The 13,115-nt window shown below is 41.4% G+C and overlaps 3 protein-coding genes across 8 annotated transcripts in view; 1 reads left to right on the top strand and 2 right to left on the bottom strand.

Annotated features, from left to right (window-relative positions):
* Window positions 1-68: 68 nt before the first annotated feature.
* On the bottom strand, window positions 69-1,919 carry LOC127606458 (antihemorrhagic factor BJ46a-like). Its single transcript, XM_052074864.1, has 7 exons — window positions 1,613-1,919; window positions 1,172-1,282; window positions 1,013-1,097; window positions 680-849; window positions 490-606; window positions 321-401; window positions 69-252 (listed from the first exon to the last, which is right to left on the bottom strand). The coding sequence occupies exons 1-7, from the start codon at window positions 1,814-1,816 to the stop codon at window positions 109-111; spliced, it is 912 nt and encodes a 303-aa protein (XP_051930824.1). The 5' UTR covers window positions 1,817-1,919; the 3' UTR covers window positions 69-108.
* Window positions 1,920-3,610: 1,691 nt separating this feature from the next.
* Window positions 3,611-8,744, top strand: LOC127606474 (uncharacterized). 3 transcript variants are annotated; one of them, XR_007963794.1, is made up of 4 exons: window positions 3,611-3,783; window positions 4,902-5,246; window positions 5,426-6,311; window positions 7,595-8,744. XR_007963794.1 is itself a non-coding variant. In XM_052074895.1 (4 exons), exons 1-4 carry the CDS (start codon window positions 3,741-3,743, stop codon window positions 7,678-7,680), a joined length of 612 nt encoding a protein of 203 aa, XP_051930855.1. In that variant the 5' UTR covers window positions 3,620-3,740; the 3' UTR covers window positions 7,681-8,744. The 3 variants fall into 3 exon arrangements, 2 of the variants coding, with proteins under 2 accessions (XP_051930855.1, XP_051930856.1); XM_052074895.1 differs by having other exon boundaries at window positions 3,620-3,783; window positions 6,174-6,311; XM_052074896.1 differs by having other exon boundaries at window positions 3,622-3,783; window positions 6,198-6,311.
* The window catches only part of scamp4 (secretory carrier membrane protein 4), a 103,545-nt gene continuing 98,619 nt past the window's right edge, over window positions 8,190-13,115 (bottom strand). For 2 of the 4 annotated variants that reach the window (XM_052074885.1, XM_052074884.1), the window contains exons 3-7: window positions 12,237-12,365; window positions 12,005-12,161; window positions 11,438-11,539; window positions 10,675-10,792; window positions 8,190-9,938 (exon numbers count right to left, since the gene is read on the bottom strand). In XM_052074885.1, coding sequence (XP_051930845.1) covers window positions 9,753-9,938; window positions 10,675-10,792; window positions 11,438-11,539; window positions 12,005-12,161; window positions 12,237-12,365 — 692 coding nt within the window. In that variant the 3' untranslated portion in view covers window positions 8,190-9,752. The remainder of the gene's footprint in view (window positions 9,939-10,674; window positions 10,793-11,437; window positions 11,540-12,004; window positions 12,162-12,236; window positions 12,366-13,115) is intronic. The other 2 variants (XM_052074887.1, XM_052074886.1) reach the window with 1 other exon arrangement.

Genomic DNA, 13,115 nt, shown 5'->3' with positions numbered 1-13,115 from the left:
TAAATTTGAGCGGAAAAAAGCCAACCCAACATGCAGAAACTATAAAATGATTTTTTTAAGTTCTTGGATGAGATTACTTAAGTATACATTTTTATTTACAAGTTGATATCATTTCAGTGGAAAGGGACAGATGTGGTGGACAGATGGATCAGGTTTGCTTAGTCGGTCCTTGCAGATGCAAGCTTCTGGACTTTGGTGGAACAAGGGCTTGCACACGGGCTCTGGCACGCCAGTCGGATATGTAGCTGTATTCTGAGGATTAGAGGAACAATGAAGTGCGCCATCTATAAAAAGATTTAGTGCTTTGCTTGTTGACTTACTTTTGGTGGATATAATTCGCACTCAAGTTGTCCCAGTTCTTTGTGCAAATTGTAATAGGTTGTTTGGCAAAAGGCGTGATGCTTTGAGAAAAACAATCATGTTCAGAACCAAATCAAAACCACAAAGCGCACGCGTCTGGCTGCCATTAGCATGAACGCTATAACTCACAGCTATGTCAGAACAGCGAGGTGCGCAAGCAACAAAGGTATTCCTGGCTCCTCTAGGACACGTGGTTTCAACCAGGACAAACTTGAGCCAAGTCATCGTGCCGATTTTTGCAGTGTACTGCGAAAAAGAATAAGGGGGTTTCAAGGACATGGGGTGTGATGTAGGAAACTGAAAGGAAAACAGTCATCACCCCCTTTGTGACTTGTGCCACTTCCATCAGGGTGAAGTAATTCAGGTGTTTGCGCTCCCGGTTGAACTTGACCACAGCATCATTCACCACCTCCACAGCGGTCAGGTCATCAAGAGCCAATAACTCAGGGCAGCTGGGACAAATGGTCACCATCTCCTCATTGGTGAACTCTGTACAAAAGGTGACATTTCAGTTGGCAGCAAAAAAGTTAGATTGTGTGAAATTTTAGTTTGTAAAGAGTCTCAGAATTAAGTAAATTAGTGAACTGAAGATCCACTGAATTCATTTTCAGATTGGAGGATGGCATGTGACAAAGAGGTTCTGTGTTGTGACCTGGTCTGGTGGTGCATTCATGTCTTATGACTTCGGCCAGACCCCACATGACCCAAAATTCGATGCTGCACATGGCCACGACTCCCTAAATGACAACACAGTTAGCATTTCACCTACATGAGCAGCTGTAATCTCTTAGAACCAAAAGGGACCATTTACCCGTTCGTCCCGTTGCCAAAGCTCACATTGGTCATCAGATTTGGGGTTGGTGAAGTGACATTTTGTCTGCACAAGCTTCACAGTGACATCAATGTGGCAACCTCCCGATACCTGGATAGGGAAACATCGTACAGGAAATGCAGGACTTACATTACCCAAAACATCGCCCTCCTCCGTGAGTCACATCTTCTCACCATGGCTTCCATTAAAGGTCAAAATATATCAATTTGTGTGCGTGTATTGTTTTAAGATATTAGAAGGCAGCATTTAAGGTCACCATCAAAATGAGCATGCCTCAGTGAGTTGCGATGTCAAAAGACAGACAGCAAGTTAGCCGCTTTGGATATCCCAAAAATTCTTCAGAGAGAGGAGGACATGAAATAAATAAAATCAAGAACAGATATCGTTTTTTGACACTGCATTCTAATGCCAAGTACAAACCTTCTGATATTTGCTACTCAGGACCTCCTGCAGCTTGAACCTGAAGCCATGCTTTTGCCTTCCATTGATGTGACGGACACCAAGAGCCGCCGCCGCTGCCAGGGTGTCATTGTCACAGGTGACAGTTGTCAATAATGGCACCGCAAGAAGGCCAGGAAATGCTCCAACACACCACAGCAGAACCGCAAATAGGTGAACCCCCATGATAACACAGAGGGCCAGGAAAGTAGCAGACCAGCAAAGGCGATGACTGGAAGAACAGACGCACACAGCCTTTAACCAAGCTGGGGAACCCTTACATCAATCACAGACAAAGGCTTGACACCTGCATCTAATTTGTGGTGGGAGTGCTGTCAATCCGCCAAAAGGGCTCATTCGGATCATCTGAGCAGTCAAGAAAAAAAAATTGACATTAACAAAAATTGTTTTGTTTTTTCTAGGAAATGTTTTTAAAAATTATTTTAGAAGTAGATTTTTTTAAAAGCAAAAGATGGTATGAATAATGCAGCTATCAAGGGTGTCACTCCAACTACAGGGACTCCCTGAAAATGTAATGCAGGGGTCCCCAAACTACGGTTACGGATAGATGGCGTTCTCGTAGATGGCAGAACTCTTTTTTTGTGGATTTCAAGGGGCTATAAAGAGAGAGAGTTGTTTAGTTATCATTTATTTCCTGTTTTTTCTGTGAAGAACTCAGAGAGGGTTATTTAGTTATTATTTATTTCATTAATAGTGTTATTATTTGTTTCCTGACTTTTTTTCTGTAAATAACCTGGAAAGGGTTATTTGGTTCTGTGTGGCTTTCTGGGAAACAATAAAATTTTTAAGCTCCCCTACGATCGTTGATGTTACAAACTGACACCAGCCCCCCCCATCAGGGACGGGAAAAGTTATGTGGCCCTCACAGGAAAAAGTTTGGGGACCCCTGATGTAATGTAATGAATCGAAACATGGAAGTGTGTCTGCCATCCAGAGCTCTAATATGTCAGAGGCGAAGTCACAGTGCGAGGTAGCCCTGTGGTGTTGGTCTTATCAAACATGATGTCCTCCGGTGCAGTCCAGACAGATTATGTCAAATATCGTTGGAATTAATATACCGCACCAAGCATATTGTTTTAGTGCTGGGCATCTACTAGTCCAATTTATTCATTCATTCATTCATTCATTCATCTTCCGAGCCGGTTGATCCTCACTAGGGTCGCGGGGGGTGCTTTAGCCTATCCCAGCTGTCTCCGGGCAGTAGGCGGGGGACACCCTGAATCGGTTGCCAGCCAATCGCAGGGCACACAGAAACGAACAACCATTCGCACTCACGCTCACAACTAAGGACAATTTAGAGTGTTCAATCAGCCTGCCACGCATGTTTTTGGAATGTGGGAGGAAACCGGAGCACCCGGAGAAAACCCACGCAGGCCCGGGGAGAACATGCAAACTCCACACAGGGAGGCCGGAGCTGGAATCGAACCCGGTACCTCTGCACTGTGAAGCCGACGTGCTAACCACTGGACTACCGGTAGGGCCGCCTTAGTCCAATTTACTGGGTACAAATTATAATGTAGCCCAAACGCCGACAAGGATGATAGCCTACTCATAGCAAGGTGCGTTGGTTTTGTTGAAGCCTTCTCCTTACCGACTAACTGTTTCAAATTGAGGTCACCACTGTCAATTTAATGCTATCCAGTATCCACCACAATAAATTTCAGATTTGACTTACTAGGGTCCACAAAAAGGGGCGGAAACGAGTTTTTTAAAATATATATAATCTTGCAATTTTCTTGGTCTGGTTTGCTGTATGTGCCACACGTCATCCATCCCAAATTAGCAATGCGGCCTTACAACTTATGAGTGGATATATTCACATTATTATGTAAACAGGGACAGCTTCTTCTAAGTTAGTTACAAGCAGATAATTAACATCTGTTGTGTCACTGTCATGACAGTAATGCATATACAGTACTCGCTTCTTCTTCTGTGTAACAACTTTGCAGTACCCACCGCAGCAACCTCAGCGTAAGTCTCTGACACTGTTAGGTGGAGGGTGGAAAAAAAAATTCCCACCCACTCGTGCACACCTCATTTCGTCGTACTTGAGGGGAGTTTATACTGCAGAGAGGAAAAGAAGACAACGATGAAAATGTCACTGGTGCAATCAGCATTAATGCTACTCACTGGTAAGTAAAACAGCTAATAGGAGTAATATTTATCTTGGAAAATATTGGAGAAAAAGTTGAAGGGCGAAAGGTGGTCTCGTAGCTAGCACGTCTGCCACACAGTTCGGCGGTGTGGTGTTCGAATCTTTACTAGCTTTCCTGTGTGGCGCTTGCATTTTCTGTTCATCGATTTCTCCTGGTTTTGTGACCCCACAATATGCATGTTCGGTACTTTGAAGATTATATTGTTCATACATGAATATGAATGAGGATGCTGTTTTTCTGAGCCTTGCAGAGGTGACTCGCACTCACTACTTAAGTAGAAATAACTTGTGTAAAAACTGGCAAATTTTGTATAAAAAAGTCCAGATGAAATTCATCAGGAGTAAAAAGTGCAGACTCTAAAATGTACTTAAATGCAAAGTCAAAATTATTTCCTACCGATTTGGCAATATGACAAAATAATAATTTCGTACAAAACAGCTTCCCTCTTTTATCTTAAATGATGGCCATACTTGGCAAAAAAAAATCAAATTACATGTCTCTCAACTATTATGCTAGCAAAACAATTTGGTCCCACATTTTATGAATGCTCTGAACTGGCTAACAAAAAAAAAAAAAAGAAAAAGGAAAAAAAGTGTGTTTAGCTGATTGGCGCCCAACGATATAGGAACTTTGGGGCTGAAACCAAGTGATCACAAAGATCACTTCCAATATACTGGTCAATATAGAATAAAAAAACATTGTGAGACAGGGAGATATAAACTGTGCACGAATCCCCTAAATTGATTCAGATTCTTTCTATACGTCTCTCGGTCAATCGATGCAGCCATCTATCTTGTCTTACCTTATTTATGCATTTTTAATCTTTCATGCAACAAATACCCCTTATAAAAAAAAACTAAAAAAAACAAACATTTAAACCAACACAAAGCATTTTCCAAAAATAAAAACTGACAAACCTCTCTCAAAAATAATAAAACTAACTGAATTTGAAAAACAAAATAAAAATAACTGTTGAAGAGCCCAAAATTAATATTACTCTAGTCTGTAGTTATTAGGACTGCAAAAAAATAAAATAAATAAAGCTCTGCAAAATCAAACCTGACCCTTCTTTTTTTTCTGTTATGGCTGTGCAGTTTACGTTGCAGCAGCGGCTCAGTGTTCCGCCATTCTGAATGAATCCCAAGCAAGAGTGGACGTTCTCGTGGGGTCCTCCCTCACTTTGTGCCACCGACTGAAGAGCTGGACATCAAAGAGATTCAGAATTTGCTGGCATTTTAATCCATCGAGACCCTCGTTGGTCCACTCTGAGCTACTCTTTTGCTCCAACATGTCAAACAAAACCGAGCAAAAAGAGATATCGCTGAACTATACTTTAGCCAATGTCACTCAGCAAGACAGCGGATGGTACTTTTGCCGCATCCATGTGGACATTCCGGAACTGAGGACTCTGGACAGTAGTGGAACACAAGTGGTTGTTCGTAAGTGTATACTGCTTCTGTTGATGTTTGTGGAGAGCTGTCAATTTATGCCGGTGTTTCCCAACCTTTGTTGAGCCATCGCATATATCTTACCTAAGAAAAATCTCACGTCAACCAAAATTGTCTAAAAAAAAACATTGGTCCACCGCTTAGTTACAGTACAGTATGTACCTTCTAAGATCAAGTGGAGGTGGCTCGGGCATTATGTCAAGGTGCCACCTGGATACTTCCCTGGTGAGGTGTTCCAGGCATGTCCCACTGGGAAGAATTCCGAGGATGAGCCAGGACATGCTGGAGAGACTATGTTTCCCAGCTGGCTTGGGAACGCCTCGAGGTCCTCCAGGAGGAGCTGGACAATGTGGCTCGGGAGGGGGGAGTCTGGGCTTCCCTGCTTAAGCTGCTGCCACTGAGACCTGACCTCAGATAAGTGGAGGAGAATGGATTGGATGGATGGATATTACAAGCTTTTCTTTTTTTGGCTTTGGGCGTTGCACTGTACAGTGTCATTCAAAAGCTAGGAAAAAGACTCAAATTCCCGTGTTTTTGCATGATTTAAAAAAAAAACTCTAGAATTTTAGATAAATAGTCAAGTCGGTGACATATTGAACTATTGAAAGACTTATATTTGGTTTAAAAAAATGTTAATCAAAATATGTTTTTATGATTTTGATTCTCCAAGTCGGACCCGTTGCCTAGACAACAGCATTGCACATCTTCTGCTATTCTCAGTCAACTTTGTGATGTGGATGTTCCTTTATGACCTGCAATGACTTTCAGTTCACGGCTATGCATTATCAAGAGTTAATAGTTTGATTTTCTTGGCCTCTTAATTTGTTTGAGACCATTTCAATACAAAGGCGTTTCCAAACTTTTGTCTTGTACTGTATAAGTACAAAGCACTTCAATCTAGCCATATATTTCTTGCAGAGGGTGTTTCTGTGCCTCCCGGAGATGTGCCCCTGCTGGAGACATGGTGGCTGTGGGTCACTGTTGGAGTGCTCGGCTTCATCATACTGGCCCTGCTGATTCTGTGTGTGCTTCTAATCCGACGATGTAGACGCAAAGGTAGCCTCATCTGCCAATTGCTAATTCCATCTTTCTGGGTCCCTGTTAAGTTAAAATAAACATCTTGTAAATTTGACACACCAATGAGAAGTAGCTCTGAGCAACCCCGCCTAACTTCAATGATTCAAAAAATGCTAAGCCGATAAATTGAGGTTTCAAAATCATTTAAGAATGAAGCTATTGTTTAAACGCCGCGGACAATGCTCCACTCGACTGTCAATCAAATACCAATATGGTATTCTACTACGCTTCCTTACATGAATTTAGATGGAAAATATATCCGCTCAAGACCTCTGGAATATACTGCACCCAATCGGCATGGGGCTTATTCTTGCTAACCCCCAGCTAGCTTGCAAGCTAACGAGGGCACTGAAATTCTAGTCGGAAAAGGAAGAGTCCTGCCGAACCTAACAGTGTGTCACACGCTGCCATTTTAGCTCCACCCCAATAAAGAGAATCCAAAAAAACTGACATGGTGAAAAGCAGTTGAACATAAGTACATAGAACATTGTAATTACATATTTAAAAAAATGTCATTCATTTCACGCGGTGTTTAGGTTCTTCTTTATCTGGTAGCTTCCTTTACATAACAAACCAGAAGCTGAGAGAGCTGTTGGTTTTTGTGGGTGAACAGCTCAGTCAAAAAGGAACCGAGGGTTCAAGAACACAGGCATGTTCTCTCCTGTGTCGCCTCAATAACAGGCACGAGACCTTCAAAAAAATGGACCACACGGGGTGTTTGTTTCCTTTCGGCAACATAAATTGCAGCAACCACAGGGCTTGCTTCTCCTAATGTCACAGATGTCGGTAGAAACAGTTCTCAGTATGATGATGTGCAGTTCTACAGCACAATAAAAACGAATTGTCAAAGGAAACACCCATTTGGCCCTACTTTGTGGAAGTGAGCTACTCCTCACACCATCTCACTATTGCTGCTGTCGGGCGGAAGCCCCATATGTCCAAATATGGTCAGTTTTTAATTTTTTTATAAACTTGTTCGGTCCCCACACCTTTTGTTATTTTTAAATACAGTATTAATAACCATATTAAAATGACTGAAAATAGCTTGAGAACAAATCTATTCTCTTTTTCTGGACACTTGAAAAGGCTGAGAAGTTTCGTAAACTCCGCTTCTTGCTCACTGTGTGAGTCGTACGACATTATGTTGCCTCAAGATTGAAAGTCTAGAACGTTCATTTTAGACAATTGTATGTTAAATCTATTTGAACGTGTGATTCCACCGGTGAATTCATGACTGTGTTTTTTCATTCATATTCCTTTAGAACCACACTGTGCAATCTATGTGAACACTCATCATTCCTCACGACCACCTGTTGTCAGGGACCAGCTCAGCGTGGCCCCCAGGTGACAAGTGGCTCGCACTCCAAGTCCTGCTAGGGACAAGCAGAGCAGCAGCAAACAGAGGCCCAGACAGTAGCCAAGATAGAGCCCACAAATTCCACACGTTTCTTTCCGATGTTATTTATATTTAATGCAGAGTTGTCATTCCAACGTGGCAATCAATGTGTAATGTCTTCTAATTATTTTTAAGAATTGTTTTCTGAGTCAGGAAATAACCAGCTTGTTTCCAGCCTGACACAGACACTCGCGATAGACTCAGCCATTTTTCACACTGAAAGTCACTCCTGCTAAAGGGTTCTTTAACTTCAACTACCATTGTGCAAGTGCTATAGAACTCCATCCAAAATTCTGTTTCTTATGGACGTTTAAGATGCATGGTTTTGGAATGCCAGAGGACGCCTGAGCACTCGCAATGCAAATCCACAGCACAAAACCTGTGAGGGAGATAGCGGTATGATAACCACTTCTGCCGGATAGATGTCTAGGTACTGTATATAAGGCAAATTGAGACGACTGTTCAGTTGAAACCTTCCATTACATCTTCTTTTCCATTCAATGTTTTGTTTATTTGTTTTCCAGTATGACATTCACAGTCTTAACCCAAATGCACAGGCACTATATACATTGTTACATATGCAGTAAATAACATATACATTGTACTGAAATTGAAGCTCAAATTTCACCAGAGGCCACAAGAGCTGGACGAAACAAATCTTTGTAAAGCCCACCTGGAATCTGCAGACGGCAAAACATGGAAAATCGCAAACAAGGTCTGGTCCAGCGTTGTTTACTAACTTAGTTCAGTGAGTCCAAGTGACGATTCATCACATGCAAAACACATGATTGATATTCCGAAAGCAAATCTCCAGTCAGATGTCTTAAGACTCGATGATACAGTAGATAAGGCACATGCGCTTCACCGTCAAAAGTGTCGCTCTTTCAACAATATCGGGAGATGGGGTTCTCAAAGCAAAATTTGTTGTTTATTAATATGGCAATCTTATACACACACACCAAAAAAAATTGCAATTTTTAACTTGTCACAATAGGAATATACAAAAAAAAAAACAATGTGCTTGCTAAAATTTGACTTTGTTCTTTATGTCAGTGTATATTCTCAGTCATCAGGGTCATGTTAATCCAAAAAGGTTGAATCGAGGCAATTCGTTAAATTTGTTGTGTGTTTTGGAAAATGTCTTATAATAACTTGGGCAAATATGCTATTAGGCGAACGGTAGTATAGTTGTATTTACTGTTGTACACAGTTGGCACTGTCGCGAGACACAACAGGAGCTCCTACTATAGCACGCAAGTAATCTCCGATGAAGACTTTCCCTGCGCGACGTTAAAATCACACGGACACTGAGTCTTTCAATAAAGATGAGCATCCCAGTAGGTTTCGACACGGTGGTCACTCCAAAATGATTCACCCTTGAGTCTTTATTCATTAAATTCCAGTTTAACTTGACATACATAATAACATTGTTTAAGACTGCATTATAATAGATGCTGCCTGTTCGTGTTTTCCTCTTTACAATTTTACCTATTTGTGGTTTTCTTTTTCCTCTGGATTCTACCCCCACCAATTTCCTGAAAATCTCACTTTTTGAAAATTTCTTGTGATGTTTGTTTCTAAGAGGCCACAAGATGGGGCCAAAGGAAGGTACTCATTGGTGTCAAATAAGTACAGTATGTTTGTTGATCTGATACATCGCAACTCAGACACTAACATTGTTGTATGTTGGGGAGGAGCTAAATGTAGCTTGCATCGATGGCGGAAATTAGGGAGAGTCTTTGCCTACATGAATTTCTGGTGCATTTTTTTTCCCAAAATGAAATTATGTGTGAGCCATTTCTTTTTAAGGCTAATGTAAAATGGTTGTATTTTCATTCATTTCGGTGTATGAGCAGGGCCGCAGAACAAATTAAATTAAAGGCACCACACTAAACACTTGTAATTCAAAAATGCGTACAAAGAAAATACTGTCCTCCATCAAAGATGTGTGGGTGGATAGGGAATAAAATTGCATCTATTGCCCTGTAACTGTCTCTTTCGGTGAGAGGGGTGTTGCTGGACTTTTACCAGCTTCGGTTGTCCACATAACTGGGTACGGTTGCAGGGTACTCGGGCAAGGTGGGGCCTTGAGCCATCTGGTCAACACTGCTGAACTCACTCTTGGGTGGCGCGTTCTTCCAAGTGCCGGTGCCCCACTCTTCTTGAGCCCGTGTCACACTGCCCCCACTGCCACGGTACAGTCTGTGCACCTATGAAGGTGGAAGAACAGTGAGAGGTGATCATTTTGTACAGAACAATACAATACATCCTGATTTATATCGGGCTTTCACAACAGCTGCAGCAGTAACAAAGCGCTTTACAAAAGAGTTGACATAAAATAAAATAATAAACACATCACAAAAACACGGACAGTCGTGCAATCTCAACCACTTTTTAAGATAAGGTATCCTTTATTCGTCCCACACTGGGGAAATTTCCCGCATACGCTTTGTTGTTTGAAGCAGTTCTAAATGAAAGAGGAGAGAACCAAAGCGTCCTTTCACCAGTGCATCACAGACGTCATGCTCAAAATGTGCACATCTGCTACAAGCTAAGTTTCAAAGTAAACAAGAAGCTGTAGCGTCCATTGCCGAAAAAAGAGATTGGTTCACTTCTCCTGTCCCATGTAGATCCGCTTCAATTCCAAGCGGCGACTCTAGTTCCAAATGTGCATCCGCACCCACACTCCTCTCTCCTCATCCACGGCTCCACAAGCCATCCATCCAGCCGCACCAACGCAGACTGTCCAACAGCGCCACCATCTCCGTTTGCATGTGTCAACGTTTACAAGTCAATTCTTGACTATCAAGGGAGACCCAAGTACTGTGGCAAAACTCAAGCAAGTCAAATCCCAAGACTGGTGACTTTAGTCTAATTGAGTCACATGACCCTGGTCCCCCACCTCTGCTATGGGTAAGTACTGTATGTGTATGTGAGACCTCTCACCTTGATGAGCACCAATGCCATTAAGGCGGTCACCAGTGTTAAGAGCAGCGTGGTGAGAAGCATCACTGTGGCGGCGGCTGCATTGGAACTGAAAAATGTCACCGTAGCAATCCAGCCACTATGTGGTGTCGGGTGACAAGAGAAGGATTAGTGAGGACAAGGCATCAAGCTTTAGCCAAATCTATCCAAAAGAAAGTATCACGAGCGCTGTGAGAGTGAGCGTGAGATGTTGTTTGGTTTGGTTTGGTTTGTTTGTTTATTGAACATAACACATATACAGTAATTGTTGAACATAAACAGGGCACAAATGGTGTTGATCATATGCTGTTGCACTTTCACATATACTGTTGTATTTTGAATTGTGTGAAGGGGGAAAAAAACGGTTTTTCACTTTCTCAAACCCTAATTTAGAGAAACAATTTTAGTGAAATTTTATCAGCGAGTGTAATTTTCAGTTTCAGGAATGTTTCCTTTCAAGTTGACTGTTTCTATATGGTTAGCAATTTTACTTTATTTGTATAATATTGTAGAGTGGTCATCTTCTCCTTTTAATCATGTGACAGTAAACAATGCTGGTAATTTGCAATTCAGTTTTTGACGGCGTCTAGAACAAATTAACATGAAACGTCATTTTACATGATTTCCCGTGTTTAAAAATGTGAGCAATTTGGACGTCAGTATCACGAAACCGTTAGCTTTCCACAATGGATGTACAAATCACTTTTTTGTGCTTTTTATGGCAAGATGGCTCACTGCAACTCACCACATGCCCCAGTTGCTGATGCCCAAACACTGGATGATAGCCAGCACCAGCTGAAGGAAGAAGATGAAGAAGAAGACCATGAAGTTGAATGAGCTATCCGCTCTGATGAAAGACAGAAACACATACATAAATTGGTGATTATTTTCTTTGTTTCCAATACCGTGACTGCGTGATGGTCAAATCCCTTGAATAATGTCAAATTAGGAGTTGGGATTTAATTCTCAGGATTTAAAAAATTACTTCTAAATGTAGGAACTTCATATGTAGAAGTGTAATAATATCAGCTGCCCAGGTGAGATCTAATTTCCACCGGCATAAAAAATAAAAAAAAACATTGTTTGGAAAGAAACTTTTATTTTATTATTATTATTTTTTTAACGGCACATGTCTTTTGGTGACAGTGTAACAATAGAGATAATCGTGGAATAAACTTTGGTGCTGTTGTACGTAGCATTATTCTGAATGTATGTGTCGTGATTTACATCCAGCGTCACAGAACTGATATCTGTACTGCTTCTGCTGTAATTGCATTGGCCAAAAGATCACTGCCTTCAGACGGAGACACACCTGATAGCTTTGTAGATGGGCCTGAACCAGCAGATGTAACTGGCAGGACTGAAGAGGATGAGCCAGAGCAATGAGAAGCCAAAGTTGGAGCCATTACCCCCCGCGGCCCACCAGGCGATGCAGCCAATCACATTCAAGCACAGTGTCGCCGAATAAACTGCAGTGAATGACAGCATTCGACTTGACCAAGAACCGGAAGTGGCATTCTCCTATGCAAGCCAACACAACTCACTTATCCAAAGTGTGAAGATTCGCTTCACCAGCTGCTGATGTTGGGCGGGAATTTCCTCCTGGATATTCTGATAAAAGCATGGCTTCACTTTTATGAATTTAGGCAGGGGAGGAAAGTTGTTTGCCCGTTCTGCAAGAGAAAGCATTTTAACCTGCCAATACTTAATTGAAAGATGAAATACAGCACTGTTGTCTTTTTTTGTTTTTGCAGGCGGCCTAAAGGGACTGGCTACAAAGCTGAAGACACATAACTGTATGATCCCCGAGGGTGTAACGATATGTCAAAAATAATGGTTTGGCACCTTCCACTTTGCAAGTGTGGAAAAAAAAAATCCTTATTTTGATATAGCGCTTTCACAACAGCGGCAGCTGTACCAAGGGCCTGGCTTCCTGCCATTGTGTTAAATTATTCCTCAATGCAGTGGTGTTTGTGTCAGGAGTCTTCGCTGCACATCTTTAAAATTTGTCTCAAAACTCATTTGTATTTTTTGGCTTTTGACTCAGCATGACTCAGACTTGATCTTAGTTTTACTATTTTGTGCTTTCTACTGTCTTCATTATTAATTTATTGTTTATAATAAGATTAAGAATAAGAATAAGAAAACCTTTATTCGTCTCACAATGGAGAAATTCCCAATTTACAGCAGCAAACTATGAAAGTAAGAAAGTAGAAGAACAATATTGTTGTATATATATTTGCTCCATGTACAGCACTATGTATACAGCTGTGGTTGCTCTATAAATACAGGTGAGTTGAGTGGAGTAAAATGAGTCGGGAAAAACTATCCTTGGTGAACTTCAAGTTTGAATTTGCTTCAACCTTTTTTGTAATTGAATTATTCAGATTACTTGGATAATTGTTTCATCCTATTGTGAGAGG

The sequence above is a fragment of the Hippocampus zosterae genome, chromosome 8, assembly GCF_025434085.1.
Source record: "Hippocampus zosterae strain Florida chromosome 8, ASM2543408v3, whole genome shotgun sequence".
Taxonomy (NCBI): Eukaryota; Metazoa; Chordata; class Actinopteri; order Syngnathiformes; family Syngnathidae; genus Hippocampus; species Hippocampus zosterae.
Note: the sequence above shows the minus strand (reverse complement) of the source record. Positions and strands in the feature narration are given on the sequence as shown.

What these genes read in the sequence shown, in the direction of transcription:
- LOC127606474 (XM_052074895.1), top strand. Translation starts at nt 3,741, where the DNA reads ATGAAAATGTCACTGGTGCAATCAGCATTAATGCTACTCACTG. An exon ending in AGCATTAATGCTACTCACTG is followed by an intron (nt 3,784 to 4,901) that starts GTAAGTAAAACA and finishes ATGGCTGTGCAG; the next exon opens with TTTACGTTGCAGCAGCGGCT. An exon ending in CCGACGATGTAGACGCAAAG is followed by an intron (nt 6,312 to 7,594) that starts GTAGCCTCATCT and finishes ATATTCCTTTAG; the next exon opens with AACCACACTGTGCAATCTAT.
- LOC127606458 (XM_052074864.1), bottom strand. Translation starts at nt 1,816, where the DNA reads ATGGGGGTTCACCTATTTGCGGTTCTGCTGTGGTGTGTTGGAGCATTT. An exon ending in CTCGCTGTTCTGACATAGCT is followed by an intron (nt 402 to 489) that starts GTGAGTTATAGC and finishes TTTTTCTCAAAG; the next exon opens with CATCACGCCTTTTGCCAAAC. An exon ending in GCGAATTATATCCACCAAAA is followed by an intron (nt 253 to 320) that starts GTAAGTCAACAA and finishes TCTAATCCTCAG; the next exon opens with AATACAGCTACATATCCGAC.